The 17,734-nt window shown below is 39.8% G+C and overlaps 1 protein-coding gene across 7 annotated transcripts in view; it reads left to right on the plus strand.

Moving 5' to 3' along the window:
* The window catches only part of MARCHF8 (membrane associated ring-CH-type finger 8), a 92,315-nt gene that overhangs the window by 41,218 nt on the left and 33,363 nt on the right, over nt 1-17,734 (plus strand). Inside the window, exon 1 of one of the 7 annotated variants that reach the window (XM_035565623.2) lies at nt 1,413-1,611. The exons of the other annotated variants lie outside the window; for them this stretch is intronic. Coding sequence (XP_035421516.1) covers nt 1,582-1,611 — 30 coding nt within the window. The 5' untranslated portion in view covers nt 1,413-1,581. Of the gene's footprint in view, nt 1-1,412; nt 1,612-17,734 lie in introns of those variants that run through there. 7 annotated transcript variants of the gene reach the window in all.

Below are 17,734 nucleotides of genomic sequence, written 5' to 3' on the forward strand. Positions count from 1 at the left end.
GAATTTTGATAAGTATTTTCATAACCTTTGTTATGGATTTGGTAAATTTTTACGTGGGTTTGATTTTGCATTGGACTTTTCCTTTTTAAAAAGGAAAAGCTGAAGAGATGCTTCAGCTTCCTCTACCTGGGGGGAGGAAGAAAGAGAGAGTTAAAGGGAAAAATCCTCACCTCGCTGTTAGAGGAGGTGAAAGAAGAGTCCCTTTAAAGTGAATAACGAGTCACAACTGAGCACTAGGTGACTCTTGAATGCGTTGAGTATCATTTTCTCTTTGGTCCTTCTCAGTTGTCTTCAACTTTGGTCTCTCACTTTCTGCCTAACTTGTTCCTGGGGCACTGAGAGAAAGCAAGGACTGCCTTGAGTTTTAGTATGACCTGAGAGATGTCTGTGACCTGTGAGTTACGTCCCAGATGAAGAGCCATGGTGCAGGGGTTAGGAAGTTGCAAGTACTCTCTCGCTGTAAATAATGCATTAAAGCTGCATTTCCTTTCCAGGAAGCTAAACATTTGTGAGAGCCTTGACGGTTGTGTTTGGATGGCTCTGTCGTTTGGATTGCAGCAGGTAACTGATAAACAGATGCCAGATAAATTGTGTATCTAACAGAAATCAAAACAAAACAGTTCTGAGAAATAGTACAGAACCTGCAAGTGGCATTTATTGATATTTGTCTGTTGCAGTAACTGCACTCGCGAATAAAGTACTTGCAAATTAGTCCTGTATTTGTTCACTCTTTGGAAGAATATCCAAAAGTAAGTTATTTTTGTAGTCAGTTTGCAAAGTTGTAGTAGATAGTGGAATTGATTGCTCAGGAGAAGAACCATGTGAATTTATACCTCATATTCTTCCACCCACTAAATTCCCCTAATCTCTCTTCTCTGTAAACAGTCAACTGAACTCGCCAGCTAGAGCAAGTATTTATTTTCCACCTTCTTTTTGTTGTATTGTTTTCTGACTTGTCGTACTCTTTCTGTCTTCAATGTTCATCTTTATATGGCTTCTCTTATTCCCTTAGGAATAAGGAAAAAATAATTTCAAAGGAACTGACTGAACTTGCTGATATTGTACAGTCCAGAGATATGGCCCTGTGCTTATCATTCTTTCTTTCACTTCTACCTGCGTGGACATGTAATATTTAAAAAGAAAAGAAATCACCAGATTTATTGGTTTCACTAAGTAAAGGAAAGAAACTGGAGCTGGGAGGGGCGTCCTCCTTGCTCTTTGAACACAGGGAAAACTGCTGTGCTTCATAGCACAAAAATGTTAGGGATTGCTTTTGGGAAGGGGGAAGAGGTGGACATCAGCTGCAGCAAGGAATGGAGCGTGTTCATGGGAGCTCTCATGCATTATTCATCACAAGCTCCTTTCACTTGATCAGCTGGAGGATGTAGTTAGTCTAGTTTGAGCTCCACTAGTATTATATTTAGGGGGCTTAAACAAGCCCGGGCAAGTACAGTACCAACTCTTTCTCTTCATCTGCAGGCAAATGTAGGGCAGTCAGCAGCTTTGCTTACACAGCTCCATCTCTTTAGTCTGCCTAACAGGAGTCATGCAATCAGGGGATGCAACACTGAGGATGCACACATGCATTCGTGCTGCAAAATGAAGCTTCAGGTAGGCGAATGCCTTGTCAGCAGAGTATTGTGGCTTGCAGTTTGTTGTAGGGATGCTGTTAAACCTTGCAGAATAAATATGTATGTTAGGGCAGCCGGTGGAGAGACTGCCGTAGAGGCTCCTCATTAGGGTGCTACATGAGCGATCCCTTGTTGTGTGGTACTTTGTTCAGTCCTAATTGTAAAGCTGCATTTTGTTGTTGTTATTAAGCACCTTTCTTTCATGCACACTAACATTCTTCTGAAGGTGCTGGTTATTAAAAGTAGAGAGGTAGCTTGCTGGGTTTTGTTGTTTTTTTCTCTTGCTGGTTTTGGTCTTTTTTTTTTTTTTTAATTTTCTTTTAAACTCGCTTTCTAATTGTACTGGTATTAGCACTTTTGTTTGGGGGGAGGTAAGCATAAGAGGTTCTGCTAAAACACAGCTGGGTGTGATAAGCCTTAAGCTTCAATTGTGTCCTTTCAGAGTGTGTGCATTTGAATGGCTGCAGTATTTACTACTATTTTTTTTTTAATTTTCCTGAATAAAGATGCTCGGAGATTTGGGCTTGCGTTCTCAAAAGCTTGTGTATATTTTCTAATGATATCAGTTCTAAAAGTAGTCTATATTCCTTTTCCGTACATGCTTTGTGTATTTAGATCATCATGGCTCAAGCAACACCACTAGTTCAGTTTAGACAAAGAGGGGGATTTTGCAAAACCTTATGGAACAATAACAAAGGGTCTTTGTTCGGTTCTGTGAGCATTATTTGCTCTGTAACGTGTGGGTTTGTGCATGTGTGAGAAAGGGAAGAATGCAAACGCGTAATGTCATTTGGCAAGAATGTTCAAATGTTTTTTGTTTTGTGTGTCTTAAGTATGGATGCTGCTTCTGGCTGCTAACTGCACGGGTGCATGTGTGTGTCCTGCCTGCCTGCCTTCCCTGTTTAGGGGGGGTGGTTTGCTTTGCGGAGGGGCTTTTCATTGTTTTTGTTGTTCATGTTGTTTTGGTTTTTGTTTTGTTTTGTTTTTTGAGAGAGAGAGGGGTGGGCTGCTGAAAAGTCCAAACTTGAGAGTGCAAAGATCGAGTCCTTGCTGGACAACTAGAGTGAAATGGTGTGCTGTGCTGTGCAGTGCAGACAAGTTGCTTTCTTTTAAAAATGGTAGCTTTAAGTCTGATTCAGTGTTTAGTAAATAAGCATTACTAGTGGAAGCAGAAATTGTCAGCTTTAAGTGAAATCCCCCAGGAGGAGATTAATGATCACATGCTTTTGGTGAAGCTTAAATGTACACTGCCTGGCAGTATGTTTTCTTTCAAGATTACTTGATCACCTAAATAGAACTTGCATGTACACAAGAGCATGATATTTAGTGATTTTTCTGTTTTCCTTTTGCTAGCAACTAGGAGTGACTGTATTTTGTCACACACTACCACCTGTGGTTTTGTGGGGTGGGGCACATCAGTACTTTTGGGAGTCCTAAATAACTTGAAATCTTTACTTTTTAAAAACTTTCAGCTCCTTTGCACTTAGTATGTTAAAGTTCCTTAAATTATATGCTGTACATACAGTAAGAATTGATCTGTCACTTGAATTATGCAGATGTTTCATTATTTTTGTAAGGTAAGGAGAGGACAGTCTAATGCTCTTTTGAAAATAGACTGTGAAAACTTTCAATGTGTAAGGTCCTTGTTTCATGGAAACTCACTACCAGGGCTCTTTTTCTGATTTCCTGAGACTTAGGAGGTTCCAGGCATTCAATTACTTGATTGAAGTCAGTGGAATGAAGAGGTAGGTGTGGGATTCTGTTATTTAAACTTCAAGGTTTTGTTTTGTTTTTACGTTACTAGCATATTTTTCTGCTGCACTACTTGGTTACACCTGTAGTCTAGAGCCCTGTTGTCTGTCATCAGGGGATAGAGAAGGAAGTTATTTCTGCACTTTCATACTTAATGCACTGTGTTGATGTGTTTGTTGATAGTTTCTAAAAGCATCTCTGTGTTGTTCTTTTTCAACTATCAACATCCAGGTTTTGCGTATTTTTTATTTTTTTAATAATCAGATACTGATTTAATACCGTCACTGTAGAACAAAACGGCAATTACAGACTTACCGGTACAGAGAGGAGTCAAGCATGCCCATTTCTGGTGTAAACCAGTTTGGGCCCAGACAGGAGAGTCGTCTTTGACGTGCCATCTGAAGGTGCTCAGGCTTATGCCTGTGCTGCAGAAATTTCTCAAAATCCTTGTGCAGCTGAGGCATAAGGAATCTGGGCGGACTATGACACTGCAGATCATAAAATCTCACTCCTGGGGAGAGGAGGTTGCTTTATTTAGGTGCTTGTAATTCACTTGTTATCAGTAATAACAAAAAAAAAAAAAAGGAATTTTCCCATGTCTGGATCAAAATATCTGCAAAAGTTCACAAAGATTTGCTCCATCATCTAAGAATGAGGAAAATATTCAGACTGAGGAAGAGTACTTCAGGCATTACTTACAATCCAGGAAAGTGAGAGCTTGCACTGAACAAAAAAGTCAACTAATAAGGGGGAAAAAGGGTACGACTCCAGTTTTTGCTAATTCTTTCATGGATCAGAGTAAAGAGTTGGAATCAAACCAGAAAGGGAAACACGATACTCTGTGTTCAGACTGAGGTGAGGAGACTAATATTTACTTGATAAAACTCCTTACCAGTTTTATCTCCAACCTCAGCACTATCTCTGTAATAGAATATAACAATTCCTAATGCTACAGTAAGAAATACAGTGAAAATATACAAAATTTGGCAGCAGCAAGAAACAACACAAACTAAAATGAACAGTATGCTTATGTGGGTAGTAAAGTAGTGACTGTAAGAGGTGTTATTAACCAATTCTGTCATACAAGGGCAACATCTTATTGTAACAGCACCTAAATGAAACAGTTGCAACTATGATGTCCTTGGGAAAAGAGGGAAAAAAGATCAGGCCAAGTGTGGAGTGGCCTCTTTGTTGGACCTACCAAGCAGTGGAGAAACTTTGGTTTTATATTTCTCAGCTGACAAGGAATCTTAAAGGTAGATGAACAGATGTACATTTGTTTTGTTGTTGTTTCATTGTTTCTTAATTTTAAAAGACATGAAAGATAAGCTTAGATTGAAAATCAAGTTTTCAGTAGCGCAGAATAAAACAGCTTCTTCCCTCTGAAGTGCTGGAGCTGCTCCTCAGGGGGGCTGCAGAAGGGAGGCTCATTTGCAGAGGGTTAGTAAGAGTAGGGACAGAGGCTGTTTGTCCCAAACAACACTTCCCCAGACCTCTGTGTCTCATTGTCCTAAATGCTTACTACAACCACAGGATGTGCTGATACCATGAAAACGGAGCAGTAAGGAATGAAACCATGTTGTCAATCCTTTTACTCCTTTCCAACCCTGAAAGCCTTGGAGATTTGTTAGGAACTGTGAATCTGTGTTTCTCATTTGTGAACGACATGAGTGTATGTTTCTGGTTCAGAGTAGCAGGTTTTGTCCTAAGGCCAAAGGGTGTTGTGGTCTGGCCATCCCCATGACCGCTAGGAAAATAAATCATACTCAACCCAGACCAGCTCTCCTCTTGTTACTGGTGCAATGGATTTAGTCTAAGACATCAGTAGAAGGATGCTGATGTCTTAATATGGTTACTGTTGTGAGGAGGACTGGTTTCAATAACAGCAAAATATTACTCAGTGTTCTCAGGAAGAATCGATATCAGCTGAGGGAAAGGTGGGCATGTGGCATGACAGTGATGGGACTAGAGGTCCTGGGTGGAGAAGATTTTTATAGTAAATACACCATTTGCTTGTGATCTAATGGTAGCATACAGTGGTAGAAGAACGTGGTGAACAGTAGAGCAAGATGTCATTGATTGCCACAGCAGGATGGGAATGACTGCAATGTGGGCACAAATACAGAGGTTACAGTAGGATACTGACCATGTGTAAGGTGTGGTGAGACAACCACGTGCACCTCTGTGGACTGACTGCAAGTCAGGCAAGTCAGGGCTTGACTGCTGATGCAAGCAAACTCCAATCCAAAAGCTGTGGAAGCATATCAGTGCAGAGCTTTGCTTAGCCACGTAGTCTCTCTGAGCAAGTCCTGGGCACAGTGCACAGTGATATGCTATCTTGGCTGCACAGCTCTGGTTTGGTCTGACGTATTTGTGCATTCCTATTAAAGTAAGGCAGAATTAAGAGGTTGGAGGTAAAGTAGCGTTTTGATGCTTTGCAAGGTTTTGTGTACAATAAATGGTAATGTGGCATTGCAGTTGTGCTTTGGAGCTCACCAGTCTTGCATACGCCTCTCAGTGAAGTTAGGAGACCAATCTTGTGGTGAGGTGGCTGTATACCAGCACAGCATCTATGCTGAAAGCTAACAGAAAGACGTTGCAACACGGTTGGCAAATGTTGGTATAGGGATGTTTACGACCTTGGGTTTAGATCCAAAATCATGAAGGCAGGCCAGTTGGAGCTGTAAACCTCTCCAAATTGGACCACCTCCATGTCGAACTTTGGGAGCTTTGGCCATTGTGCCTTTCCTGTGTTTCTGGAGGAGTTTGTGTGAAGCTAGTGAACGCTGGCTTGAAAGGCACTGAGAAAATGGAGGTCAGGAAGGAACTGACAGCAGCTATTGAGGTTTGGGATTTGGGGAATCCATTTTTGTTTTATCTTCCTGCAGTGGAGAGCACAGTCCTCTTTATAGGATTGTCCCAGGGTATTTTTATCTAAGGGGGTACCTGGACCACATGTATCTAAGTCACTGCTGGTGGCATTTATTTTCCTACTTGCTTCCTGTTATGCATTGTTGGTTTTCTGATTTCTGTATTGTTTTTTTTTTGTTTGTTTGTTTTGTTTTTTCTCCTAAGGTCCTAAATTCCATTGCTGGTCAGATTTGTCTCCCATATGGGAGTAGAGAGTAGTGTTCTCTTGAATCCTTCAGGACTCAATGCATATCTCATGAATGATGATTATTCCAGAGAACCAACACAAAGAACAAAATTGTGCCTTACGTTCACAATATCAGGAATCCTGAAGTTGTCAACAAAGTTGAAATCACAGATAGAATTGAGAACGTAACTGCTGTACCAGGTTGGACCAAAGCACTTTTTGTCAGTATGCAAAGTAGGTGCTTGGGGACTAGAATAAAAACAGGCATATAATTATGTAATATGTCTAAAAGTAGTTATATCATAAAGCATATGCTTTTCCCCAGAAAGTTCTCCCGGCCTCCACTGATTTATAGCTCAAGGACTTTTCTGTATTCGTATTTAATAGTTCTTACTTGATTCCTCTTCCACTAATCTCTCCAACAGGTTTTTGAACCCAAATAAAATGCTGAGCATCCACAGCCACATGGGGCAAAGGGTCCCACCATTAAATATGGATTGTGCAAAAAATTCTCTCTTTTGTTCTGAATAGCTCATTTCATTGGCTGCCTCCTGGTTCTTTTATGGGAGAAAGGCGTGGTAGTTTCCTAGTTGTTTTCTCCATGACTGTCATGATTCTCTGTGTGCTCTATCACATACAGCCTTTCAGTTATCACTTTTCCACGTTGAAGAGCCCCAACCTCTCTAGTCATTTCTTCAGTGGAAAACATTCACGCAGACATTTAGTCACCCCATTACCCATTTCGTATCCTTTTCAGTCTTACTAACTCTTGTTTGATTTCTGTGGGATTAGAACGGCACGTGGTATTTAAGGTGATATTTCTGAAGAACGTGGGGATTCCCTGTTTTATTTTCCATCCTTTCCTTAATAATTACAAATACTTGTGGAGTTTTTTTTGGTTATTTGTTTTTTTGCTGTTGTTGTTGATTTGTCCACTACTAAGCACTCAGCTGATGTTTCTCTAAAATTTATTCTAGAACCTGAAAATCGTATTCCTAAGTTCCTGGACCTCAGCCTTGAATATGTAAAATTCAAATTGTCACTTCACATTTATCCATCCTGCATTTCATCTGCTGTTTTAGCAACTGGTAAAATTGTTTTTTTCTGCACCTTGTCTTTGTTAAAGTCAGGAAGCTCCACAGGAAGACAACTTTGCAACCCCAGTATCTTGCTTTTCAGACTGTTTTGTATTAAGTAGCACGGGCCCTGGCATGGATACCTGTGACACTCTACTTGGTGACCCCCTTTTGCTGTGAAAACTTTGTTTACTTTATTTGTAGTAAAACAACAACAACCACAACAACCAACACCTCTCCTTTTACTTTAGTCCATTATTTGCCATGTAAAAGCCTTTCCTCTTCCCTGTGGTAGCATAGAAAACCCAGAACTAGTCAACCTACGTTACCTGGATTATAGAAAGAATTTGACAAAATTTCAACCCTAAATATCTTGAAGTCTATGTGTTTATTGAGGTGCTTTCAAAGGAAGTGGGGAAGGATCCCAAACTATTTAATCTGTGAAAATAACTTTCTTTTACAAAAGCAGTAATGTATAAGATTTATTCGCTAGGTTGCTGGTGCTTTATTCACTGATCTTGTGCAGTATAGAGGTTGGCCTTCCTACTCTGTACTCCAGTACCTCCTGGGACCTTTGTTAGAAACTAGTATGGCTAAAACAGTTTTAGTCAGGAGGCTTGAGGAATATTCTGACTTGGTACAAAACTTGTCTTTTCTGTACAAGTGCCTTTCCTTCTTATACTAAGGTTGTTTTTGTTGGGGTAGCACTGTAGAGCTACCTAATACTGTGCTTCTTTATAAATATTAAACCTTGGCATCAGTTGTGGCAAGGTAATTCATATTGCTGTTGATTTATCAAGAAATATTTTTTTTTACCCTATATGTTTTTAACTTTTCCAGATATTCCTTTGGACTTCTGAGAGCTGAACTTGGCTGTCAGTATGGTCCTTGCTCGTGTCACCTCCAGTTTCTGGTGGCATTTAGAGTCCCTATGGTGTTTACAGCAAGACTTCAGTTAAAGTAGCTTTTGGGAACATGTACTTTCACTCTTAAAGCATTATTTTTTGGTACTGTGGTGTGATATTGGCACTGAAGATCACTCACATGTCTTGTTTTACTAGGTATTGTAGATATGTAGGTAAAGACCACCTTTGTTCTCAAAATGTTCGATCTAAAAAAGTGAGTCCACAGGGCAAGAGAAGAAAGTTTTGCTTGCTCCATTTTACATTTAAGGAACTAAATTATAAGTTGAAATGGCTTACCCAAGGAGCATACAAAAACAGTGACGAAACCATGAAGTGAAAGTGCATCTCCCAACTCAAAAATCAGCAATCTATCTGTGACTGCTTCTTTCACGGAAACTTCAGAATGTTTTCAGTTGGGCCATTTCCTTCTGAGGCCTAAACTCTTTCAGCAGAGGAGATGCTAGGAGTACCTGGAAATGGAGGGAAAGGCTTATCTCCGGGTTTGTTTTTGTTCTTCTGTTAAAAGCTTTCTGTTAAATGGTCATATGTGATTACTATAATTCTCAAAGCTTACGTACAGGCAGTATGTTGATTTCTTAGTGGCATCAGTGGATTTTAACTGCACCTGGTAAAGGCAGCCTGGCACTAACTAGTATTGGTGATTCCGATTAGTGTAAATTGTCGTCTCTTCATGACGATTACTCAGCTATACTGCCTTCTGGCAACACTTTTTTTTCAAGAGTTAGATTTGTCTCCCTGGTTTGAAAGAAGGGTGTCTAGCAATATCCTTTTTTAAAGATAATAGAGCTTTTGCGATATGTGTGGTGTGACAGAGTTGTCTTTCTCTCTCATACACATCATGACCATAAGTTTTGTAACTACCAAGCCATATCTTTTGTGCTTGTTGATAATGCTTTGAGGGCCGCATTGAATCTTTCCTTCTGAGATGTATCAAAAGGACTACAGAGGTTTTAGAAGAGTAGAAATCCTATCAACTACAATAGAAATCAGTCAGCCCCAGTGGGGAAACCCTACTTGACAAAGTTAGAAGAGCATTTGGAGAAGAACAAAGATAGTCAAAACTATTCAGTTGAAGCTACAGAACAGGCCTAAACTTTGCAAAGTTACTATAGTGTTGATTTGCTGAGAAAAACAAGACCAGGGGAAAGAAAAACAACTTCTTTCTGGTCTTTAACAATCATAAATCTGTAAGGAACAGAGAATTTCAGATTATGTTGTTCTTGCTGCCACCTCTCCTTTTTGATGTCTTTTTGTGGCTTGCTCTCCTTCCCTTTCATGTCTTTTATTGATATGCTTTTGACATCAGCATTGAATTTTTGTTAAGCATCACTTCTTCTAGATATGTTGTTTTCACTTATGGATTTTTTTCACTTGTTGCTAAACTATACACTTCTTTCCTACAGTTGCATTTGCTAAAACTAGTCTTTTGTAATGTTTCTTAGAATCCATGCATTTCTTAGTTAGCAACATCCCTTTCTCATCTGTCTGCTATATATGGATGAAGGACAAAGATTATGATTAGGGGCTTTTCTGCTTCTGCTTTATTACCTTGATTACAATCTCACCAGTTAACTAATGTTGCTAGATAAATATGCTTGGTGACTTACGGGTGTGTAGAAACCTTACATGCCTTAAACACGGATAATCAAGAACAGCGAAGCCATCAACGTCTCGCCAGTGTTCTTAGAAACTAGGATTTAATGAGTCAGAGGAGCTCAAGTAGCAGTCTAAAGACATTTGTTCTGAAGTTCCTCTACTGCCCTTAGGAGCAAAACCTGTGAGATTCGTATCACCTTTTACTCTCGTTTTAGTCATTTAGTTTCATACAGGACCGGTTCCACAATGGGCTTGAAAGAAGTAGCACTTGTCTCTCCCAGTATGGCTTCACGGTGCTTTTTTTGTGAGGATACCTGTGAGGAAATCGGAAGAGCCCAGCTCAAGCCTTTTGTCATACAGCCAGACATGCATATCCCCAGATGTTTCTTCCAAGTTTTCTTTTTTGTTATTGTCTGCAGACAGCAGAAGGGTGCTGTACAGATGGGCCTAAAGACATAGGATGCACTCCAATGAGCTTATTGTCTCAGTGAAGGTGAGATAATGAAGAAGAGTTTTCCAAGAGGGTGATTTTTCCATTTCTTCAGTTAAGCAGTTCAGGACTGAAAGACTACACAGGTTTGTTCATTTTTTTTTCCTCTGTCTTATCCCTCATCTCTCCATATCCCATTGTTGAGGGACTGCATGCAAAGGACATAATGACTTGAACCCATTTGCTATGTAGTAACTTTAAACAGACAGCCTTGCCTCTGTGAATGGCAGCCTTATTTGGCAAAAAAAAAAAAAAAAAAATCCAGAATTTGAGTCCTAGAAAAGAAAATGGTGATATTTGCCTAAAACCAAAAACCATATATATTCTTGCTTCTGAGATTCAACACTTTTGAAAGTATAGCCTAAACAGGGTTACTGAAATATTAAAAAAATAAAATATTTCAGGAGCATGGAAACACCATAGCTATGTATCTGTCCTGCCTGTAACTGAAAGAAAGGCGCTGAAGCTAAAAGTACATTTTTTTTAACCTTATTCAAATTCTTTTTTTTTTTCCATCAGATGCTTAAAACTTCCATTTTTTCATGTCTTTTGCAGTTACTAGGCAGTGTTGCAGACTTATTTTTATCATGTGTATTTTGGTGTACTCGGTCTCTGTAATTGGGGATGTGCACACTCATACTTGGTTTTTATGAGTTTAGAGCTAATCTCATCATTTTGAAACTTGAGTCATGTTTTGTGTGTATCAGAGGTTGACAACGTTGAATTGTAGTTGTTTAAAAAAAAAGTGGGGAACAGTTTAGCTTCTGAGTAATACATCCAGTAGTGCTTCAAAGGCACTTGGGTGGCTTGAATTGGCATATTACTAGACCAACCTTATCCTAGGTCCTAGTCTGGACGGTGAAGATGCCATAATCTTTCACTTTATTTTAGTGAATCTGAAGCTTGTCAGTGATAGATTTGTAGTTCAAAAGAGAAGGCACTGAGGTAGCAGGGAATTGCTGGGAAGAGGAAGAAATGTCATTAAAATGTTCTTCCAGGGCCTGATTCCTGTACTTTCTGTTGGGCAGCTAGGTTGCTGTCAACATGGGGTTTTGCGTTTCTCTTGTTTGAGTGTTTTCTTTGTTTTCCCTCTGGATAATTTAATGTCAGCTTAACCTAGCGTAACAGGAAGCTATCTCAGAACCAACCAATTTAAGCTCCCTTATGTTGACCTTGATGGTTGGTTGGTCTTTGTATTGAGACGTTTTGTGGTTACTACACCCTGTTACTTCTTTCTCTTGATATTAGGTTAATAGTTTTCTTTGAATAGTTTTTGCCATTCCATCTGGTTTCTGTTAATAGCTAATTTTGTTGTTGTTTCTTGTCATCAGATTCTCTCTTGCTGTCTAATGGAAAATTAATGTTTTATGACTCATTGGGGTGCTTGTTTTATCTTGATTGCCATTCACTGGTTAGCATTATGACTTTGAAAGAACGATGCTCTTCCCCAAGGAAGCGTTTGTCTGTCTCAGAGGGGTCAGACTAGTTTGAAGAACCAGATGTAATACCTTAGGCTATTTGAGGCACCAGCTCTGCTTTCAAATCCAGGCTGGGCCGTTGTGGTTAGGGTAATAATCCATGTATTTTCTCTGTCTGCTTTGTCAAGGAACTAATGTTTCTGCTAATTTTTTTTTGTAATACTTTCTCCTCATGTAATTGTGGCCCTGCACCCGCTCTAGTCTCCATGAGAGCACTGACTATGCATTGTTCTTCCTAAAAATATCATTTGTTTGAAGTCAAGTTAATATCCTGACTTCTGTTGAATCCCCGTTTCCAGGGTTATGGTCAGAGTCCATAGTAGGAGTTGACTAGCTGATTGTCTGTCTTGTAGCCTGATGTAGGTATCACAGTTGGACAGAAGCTCTTAAATATAGAAATGGTGAGCCTAACTGCAGTCATCATCCCTGAAATGACTTATTGAATGGAAAAGCTTGGAAGCCACTGGCCTCAATGGTGAAACAGTTTGCAACTGTGCCTGTTGATATTCATCAACCCTGAAGTATGAACTTTTGGTGATGGATGTGCAATTGTTACTATACCCTGTCCTTGCTACATAAGCATTTAGCAAAAGGGGGCTTGCTCCCATTTGACTAGCTGGTTCAGGCTGCCTGTGTATTTCAACTGGAAGCATTTTTTGCAATGAAAAGGCTTATTATCAATTTTTTCTTATAGCTGCAAGGGTAACAGAGAGAAAAATTTGTACTTCTAAGGTTCACAATTTAGCACAATACCTGCAGACAAGTGGCAAATACACAAGAAAAATGGCAAGAAATAAAAAGTCTGTCCATAAACCTTATTTTGATTGGAGAACTAACACAGGCTGCACAGGACAGGGAGTTTTGTGTGGGTGTAAGTTCCTGTTGCACCACGTTTTTTTCCTGGCATACCTGCATTTATACAAAACAAATTGAACAAAGACCAAGTTCATATAATGCCATAGAAAAATCAAGCTAAGTACATGCAGTGATATTCTAACCCAAAAGCAGACCTGCCTCTTTCTCTCCCTCTGTCCATCCTTCCCCAAAAGGCATTTTAAAGGCATTTTGAGGAACTTTGCGTATTCTGCAAACTCAACCTGGAAGAGTGGTGGGAGCTGGTGTTGGTTTCCCAAAGTATTCCTGAGAAGCAGCAGCTGTAGGATGGATGTTAATGTTCTCATTTCTGTAGCCCATTAACTTGAAAGTAGGCAAGGTACAACAGGGATAAGGCCATTTCTTGGATGGGAACAGCTGGAAAGGGAAATCCTCATTGATCTTTATTAGATATTTCCCCCTATGCCATGAAGAATAGTATGAAGCATGCCCTTCAGTCTACTTTTTCTTGATGCTTCAAACCATTAAGTTTCTGCAACTTGACTTTCATCAGAAGATGTCCATTTCTCATCCTGAATTCAACAAATAAATGTAAGAGTTACCTTGCCATTTAAAAAAAAAAAAAAGAGAGAAGGAGATTGTTTCTTTTTGTTTGTTTTACTACTCCTCAATTGTATTGTAGGCTATATTGCTTGCTGCATCCTCCTTTCACCTTTTGCTTTTCTTTTTTTCATTTAAGAGATTTCACTTTTGCCATGCCGTGCCATGTAGCAGCTGCTTTTGATTTGTGGAAGCACAAGCGGAAACCTTCTCACATGTCTGACTGCAGGGAAGATGTTAACATACTTTTCACTGAGAGGAAAAGAAAGGTGAACACAGATTATTTGAAATGAAAACAGAACATCTGCAATATCAAGAAGTGTGAATTTAACAAGGAGGAAATTGTGAGGTCATGAACAGCAGTGGAAAGAGAATTTAAGTACACTTATTGTAGCGCTAGCATTTTTGCAGGTTGTCCTCCATAAGAGAGGCTTCTTTACCATTTATAGGCAATAACTAGTTTTACTGTCAGCACTTTTCTGAGGTGAGGTCCGAATGTTCTGTGCCATTCTTTTCAAATGGCAAAACTGAGATTCAGGAAGGTTTAGTATCCAAGGTCATAAAGGTCTGACCACAGAAAGTGCATCTCCTGGTTCCAAAGCCTGTGGCTTGCTCAGTGGTCATACTAAGCCTTGCTCTTATTCTAGGATGCTGTCTGGGATGCGATCAAATGGGATCAACTGCCCTGTCATTGTAAATCAGCAGACAATTCAGAACTTCTCTTTTGAGATAGTTTCTTTGACTTATATTTTACTGTATCCATTGGGATTTGGCCTGGTTTAGAGCATTTTTTTCCATTAAATGAAACAAAAATGTAGTTTGTAAGTTTATACATGCAATATACATATAAACAAATACATGTACATGTGTATATTCATATATATGTATTTATTTTAATGTACTTGACATTAAATATGCCTGGCTGCTTTTCCTCATACCTAATACACCAGTGTCCATCCCTCTTAATGTTTGTTGTCTGGGTGTTGTAGTCATCTTTATATTTTCTTGTATTGGCTTATAAGCTTTCTGAAGCAATTGAACCTTTTGCCATGTTTTATAATACCTAGCACCACAGAGTTCTGCTCTTGAATTCTGTTCTTTCTTGAAAGCATCAGTTGAATTTGGCACTGTCTTCTGATTTCTAAATTGCATTCAGATAGGGTGTTCCAGTCCTGCTAGGCCCTCTGGCATTTGTAACTCTTGTTAGTGATTTTAATTCCATATCATTCAGAGAGCAAAACTCCTGCTTCTGTAAGTATTTGTTAGAAAAGCATATTTAACTGGAAGCCAATTCTAATGCTTCACCTTTGAGGAGTGTTAGCTAGCATAAAAATAAAATCCTCTTGGATTTAAAAATGATTATAGTCCTTTTTGCTAAAGCTTACAGGAGTTCCCTTGTACCCAGGATTACATCTTATGAAGACAGCTACATTTCTGTCCATTACTTGTTATAAAAGTTGCACTCCTTTATATAGTATTCCTATACCCTTTTCTTGCGTGGGATTGAAAAGTATTTCCAATTTGTTTACCAGTGGTGACAGGAAATGACACAGGATAAACCAATGTAGGTAATACAGAGATAGGAGAAAATGTCTGGTTCATGTGGTTGGAGCTGCAGCTAAGCAGAAATAAGGGTAATAAAAGGCACAAAGAAACAGAGAAAATTCAAGTGTGATATGAGCTAAGATGGTGCTGGGGCCAGTGGAGGTGGCTGAAGATGCAACTTATGTGGTCACAGGTTCATTTGCTTTTCTGCTTGGTATATCTCATTGCTGCTGAAGAATACAAAGCAATGCTTACTTTCAGGCAGTGTTTGTGTGGGCTTTGCTGTCACTCTCAGAAGCAGCTCCTATCTTTTAATCCCCTTAAGTCTCTAGTCTCTCACCAAAACATGTCCCCCCTGGAATGTAATCCTCTTACTTCAGTTCCACAGTTACACTGGTTATGCATGCGTGCGTGGGAGTGTGGGCAGCAAGGCTTCTGTTTGCCGAAGGCTGAAAAAAACCAAAATATCAGTATACCTAGATGAGGATTTCCAATAGAGCTGTTGTCCAACGTACTGTCTTGAATCCCAAGATCCCAAATTCCATCTTTTTTTGGAAAAGCCTGTAGATACCTTGTGTTGTGGTGCCATGATAGTTTTACACCTTTAACAAAAAGAAGGCATCTTTCGAATGTTAGTTTATTATCTATCTGTATTAACCTCAGTTTGCTTGCTTCTATGCATGGGAATGAGGGCATGGAGTACCACCACCTGCATTCTCAAGAGCTACCACGCTTAGAGATCCGAAGGCCATTGTTCGGCAAGGGAAGTGCAAGGAGAATTTGGGATCACATTTACAAGTGAATGGGACAAGCAGTGTAAAGTTTCATGGAGAAAGACTGGTGGGATGATCGAGACCATTCTTCTGACTTCAAGGAAGAGCTTAATAAAGTGTAGTTGTTCTTTACCAGGTGGCAGCTCTTTGGGTAAATCCCGAAGTCTGATACTCCATGTGAAAATCAATGCCCTGACGAGTTCCAGGTTGGAGACTTGTGTTCTGCTACTGAGAAAAATGAAAGAGAAATCTCAGTGACAGTCTTCTTGCTTTGGCACAGTTTCAGTATACGTAAAACTCACCCCGTGCAAAAGTACTATGCAAAATACATGCAGTGTTGAGCCCCACACCTATGACAGGATACAGCTGCTGCCTGTGATACTAAGAATCATTGTGTGTAGGCATAGGACAAGGAAGGGCAAATTTCAGAGGGCAGCAAAATTTCCCTGTGTCTCAGGTTTCTCATCTGCCAAGTGACCATCACATTTGCCTTCTTCAAGATAGTCGTGTAGAGTGCAAGGGGCTGTAAATTGCAAACTGGCTTCAATTTCCCTCTTACAGTTTATCAAGTTGTTCAGTTCTTATTTTGAGCTGCTCCCTACTGCTGTTCAGCACTAACCAACTGCAGTATTTCACTTTGGACAATAGTATTTCGTAAGAAAGGTGTTAAACATACAGTTTAGTGGAGGAGTTGTTAGTGTTAGGTCAGAGGTTGGACTAGGTGATCTTGGAGGTCTCTTCCAACCTAGATGATTCTGTGATTCTGTAAACAAGAAGCACATTCATTCTGTGCTGAAGTTTCAGCCCGGTGGTCCAGCCTGATTTTTGTTGAGGATTTGGGTGTGTTACTTCAATGCGTACTTGTATTATGAGAGGTTCTTCCAATTTTACATCCTCTTCTTGGTATCATCCATTTTGTCCTCCATGGTGCTAGCAGCAGCTGTTATTGACAAACCCCACAAGAAAAGTATTAAGTTGTTTGTTTTTTCCTGATCCTGTTCTTAAAGAAAAAGCCATTTGTCCCTTTGAACTCTTGCTTTTGTAATTTACCGTTCTGCTCTACTACTTCGTTCTTAGCTGAAGGACAACACTGCCTGTTTCGCTGCTTTTAGGAGCTTTGAGTTTTGTCCAGCTGTTTTCTTCCCTTCCATGTGCTGAATGAGAGCTCACACGGGAGGCTTATTTAGAGCCTACAGGGAGCATTTCAAAGGAGCCACAGGCTTTTTCCAGACCTTGTATTTATATATCCCCATCTCCCTAATTTGAGGCTTATTAAAAATTAATCGGTTAAGTTTTGCAGATAGATGTCATAACTACAAGGCTAAGCTGTACCTTGTGACCTTCCTCTGATCTGTTTTTCAGTGGGTTCCCTTTCAAGGTGCCCATCCTTCCTGCCTTTGTCTCAGAGTAGGTTTCAGTTGTTTGTGCTGCTTGTTTTGTTCCTGGAATCCCTGCTCGCTAGTCTCAGGCCTTGCCTGACCTAACAAATAATTTAATTTAATTAATGAATTTCCTCCTGGATGCCTGTGAGAAAACAATTTCTTCAAAACAAATGCTTATATATAGGATTGTGATAGAGAAGTAGAGGGTTAAAATGCAAAGGACCCAGCATAAACAGTATCTAACCCTTAGTCTTTCCATGTAAATTTAGATCAGTCTTGTTCACCTTTTCTAACTGTCTGTGTTTGGAAACACAGAACTGGGAATCTCCAGTATGGAAGCCTGAATTTGGATCAGGATGTTCTTGAGTCTTCATGCTTTTAGGTCTTTGTATTTTGGAACAAAGTCCAGTTGTTCTTGCAGGTTGCATCCACATCCCATGCTGCTGTTTCATCAGTCTAACTGCCTGCACTGCAAGATGCAGCTCAGCAGCATCTAATACTTCCCCCTGCTCTTTCGCCTCTCCCTGAGGTGGTAATCTGGCCAAATCGTCTAT

Source organism: Cygnus atratus, chromosome 7 (assembly GCF_013377495.2).
Source record: "Cygnus atratus isolate AKBS03 ecotype Queensland, Australia chromosome 7, CAtr_DNAZoo_HiC_assembly, whole genome shotgun sequence".
Taxonomy (NCBI): Eukaryota; Metazoa; Chordata; class Aves; order Anseriformes; family Anatidae; genus Cygnus; species Cygnus atratus.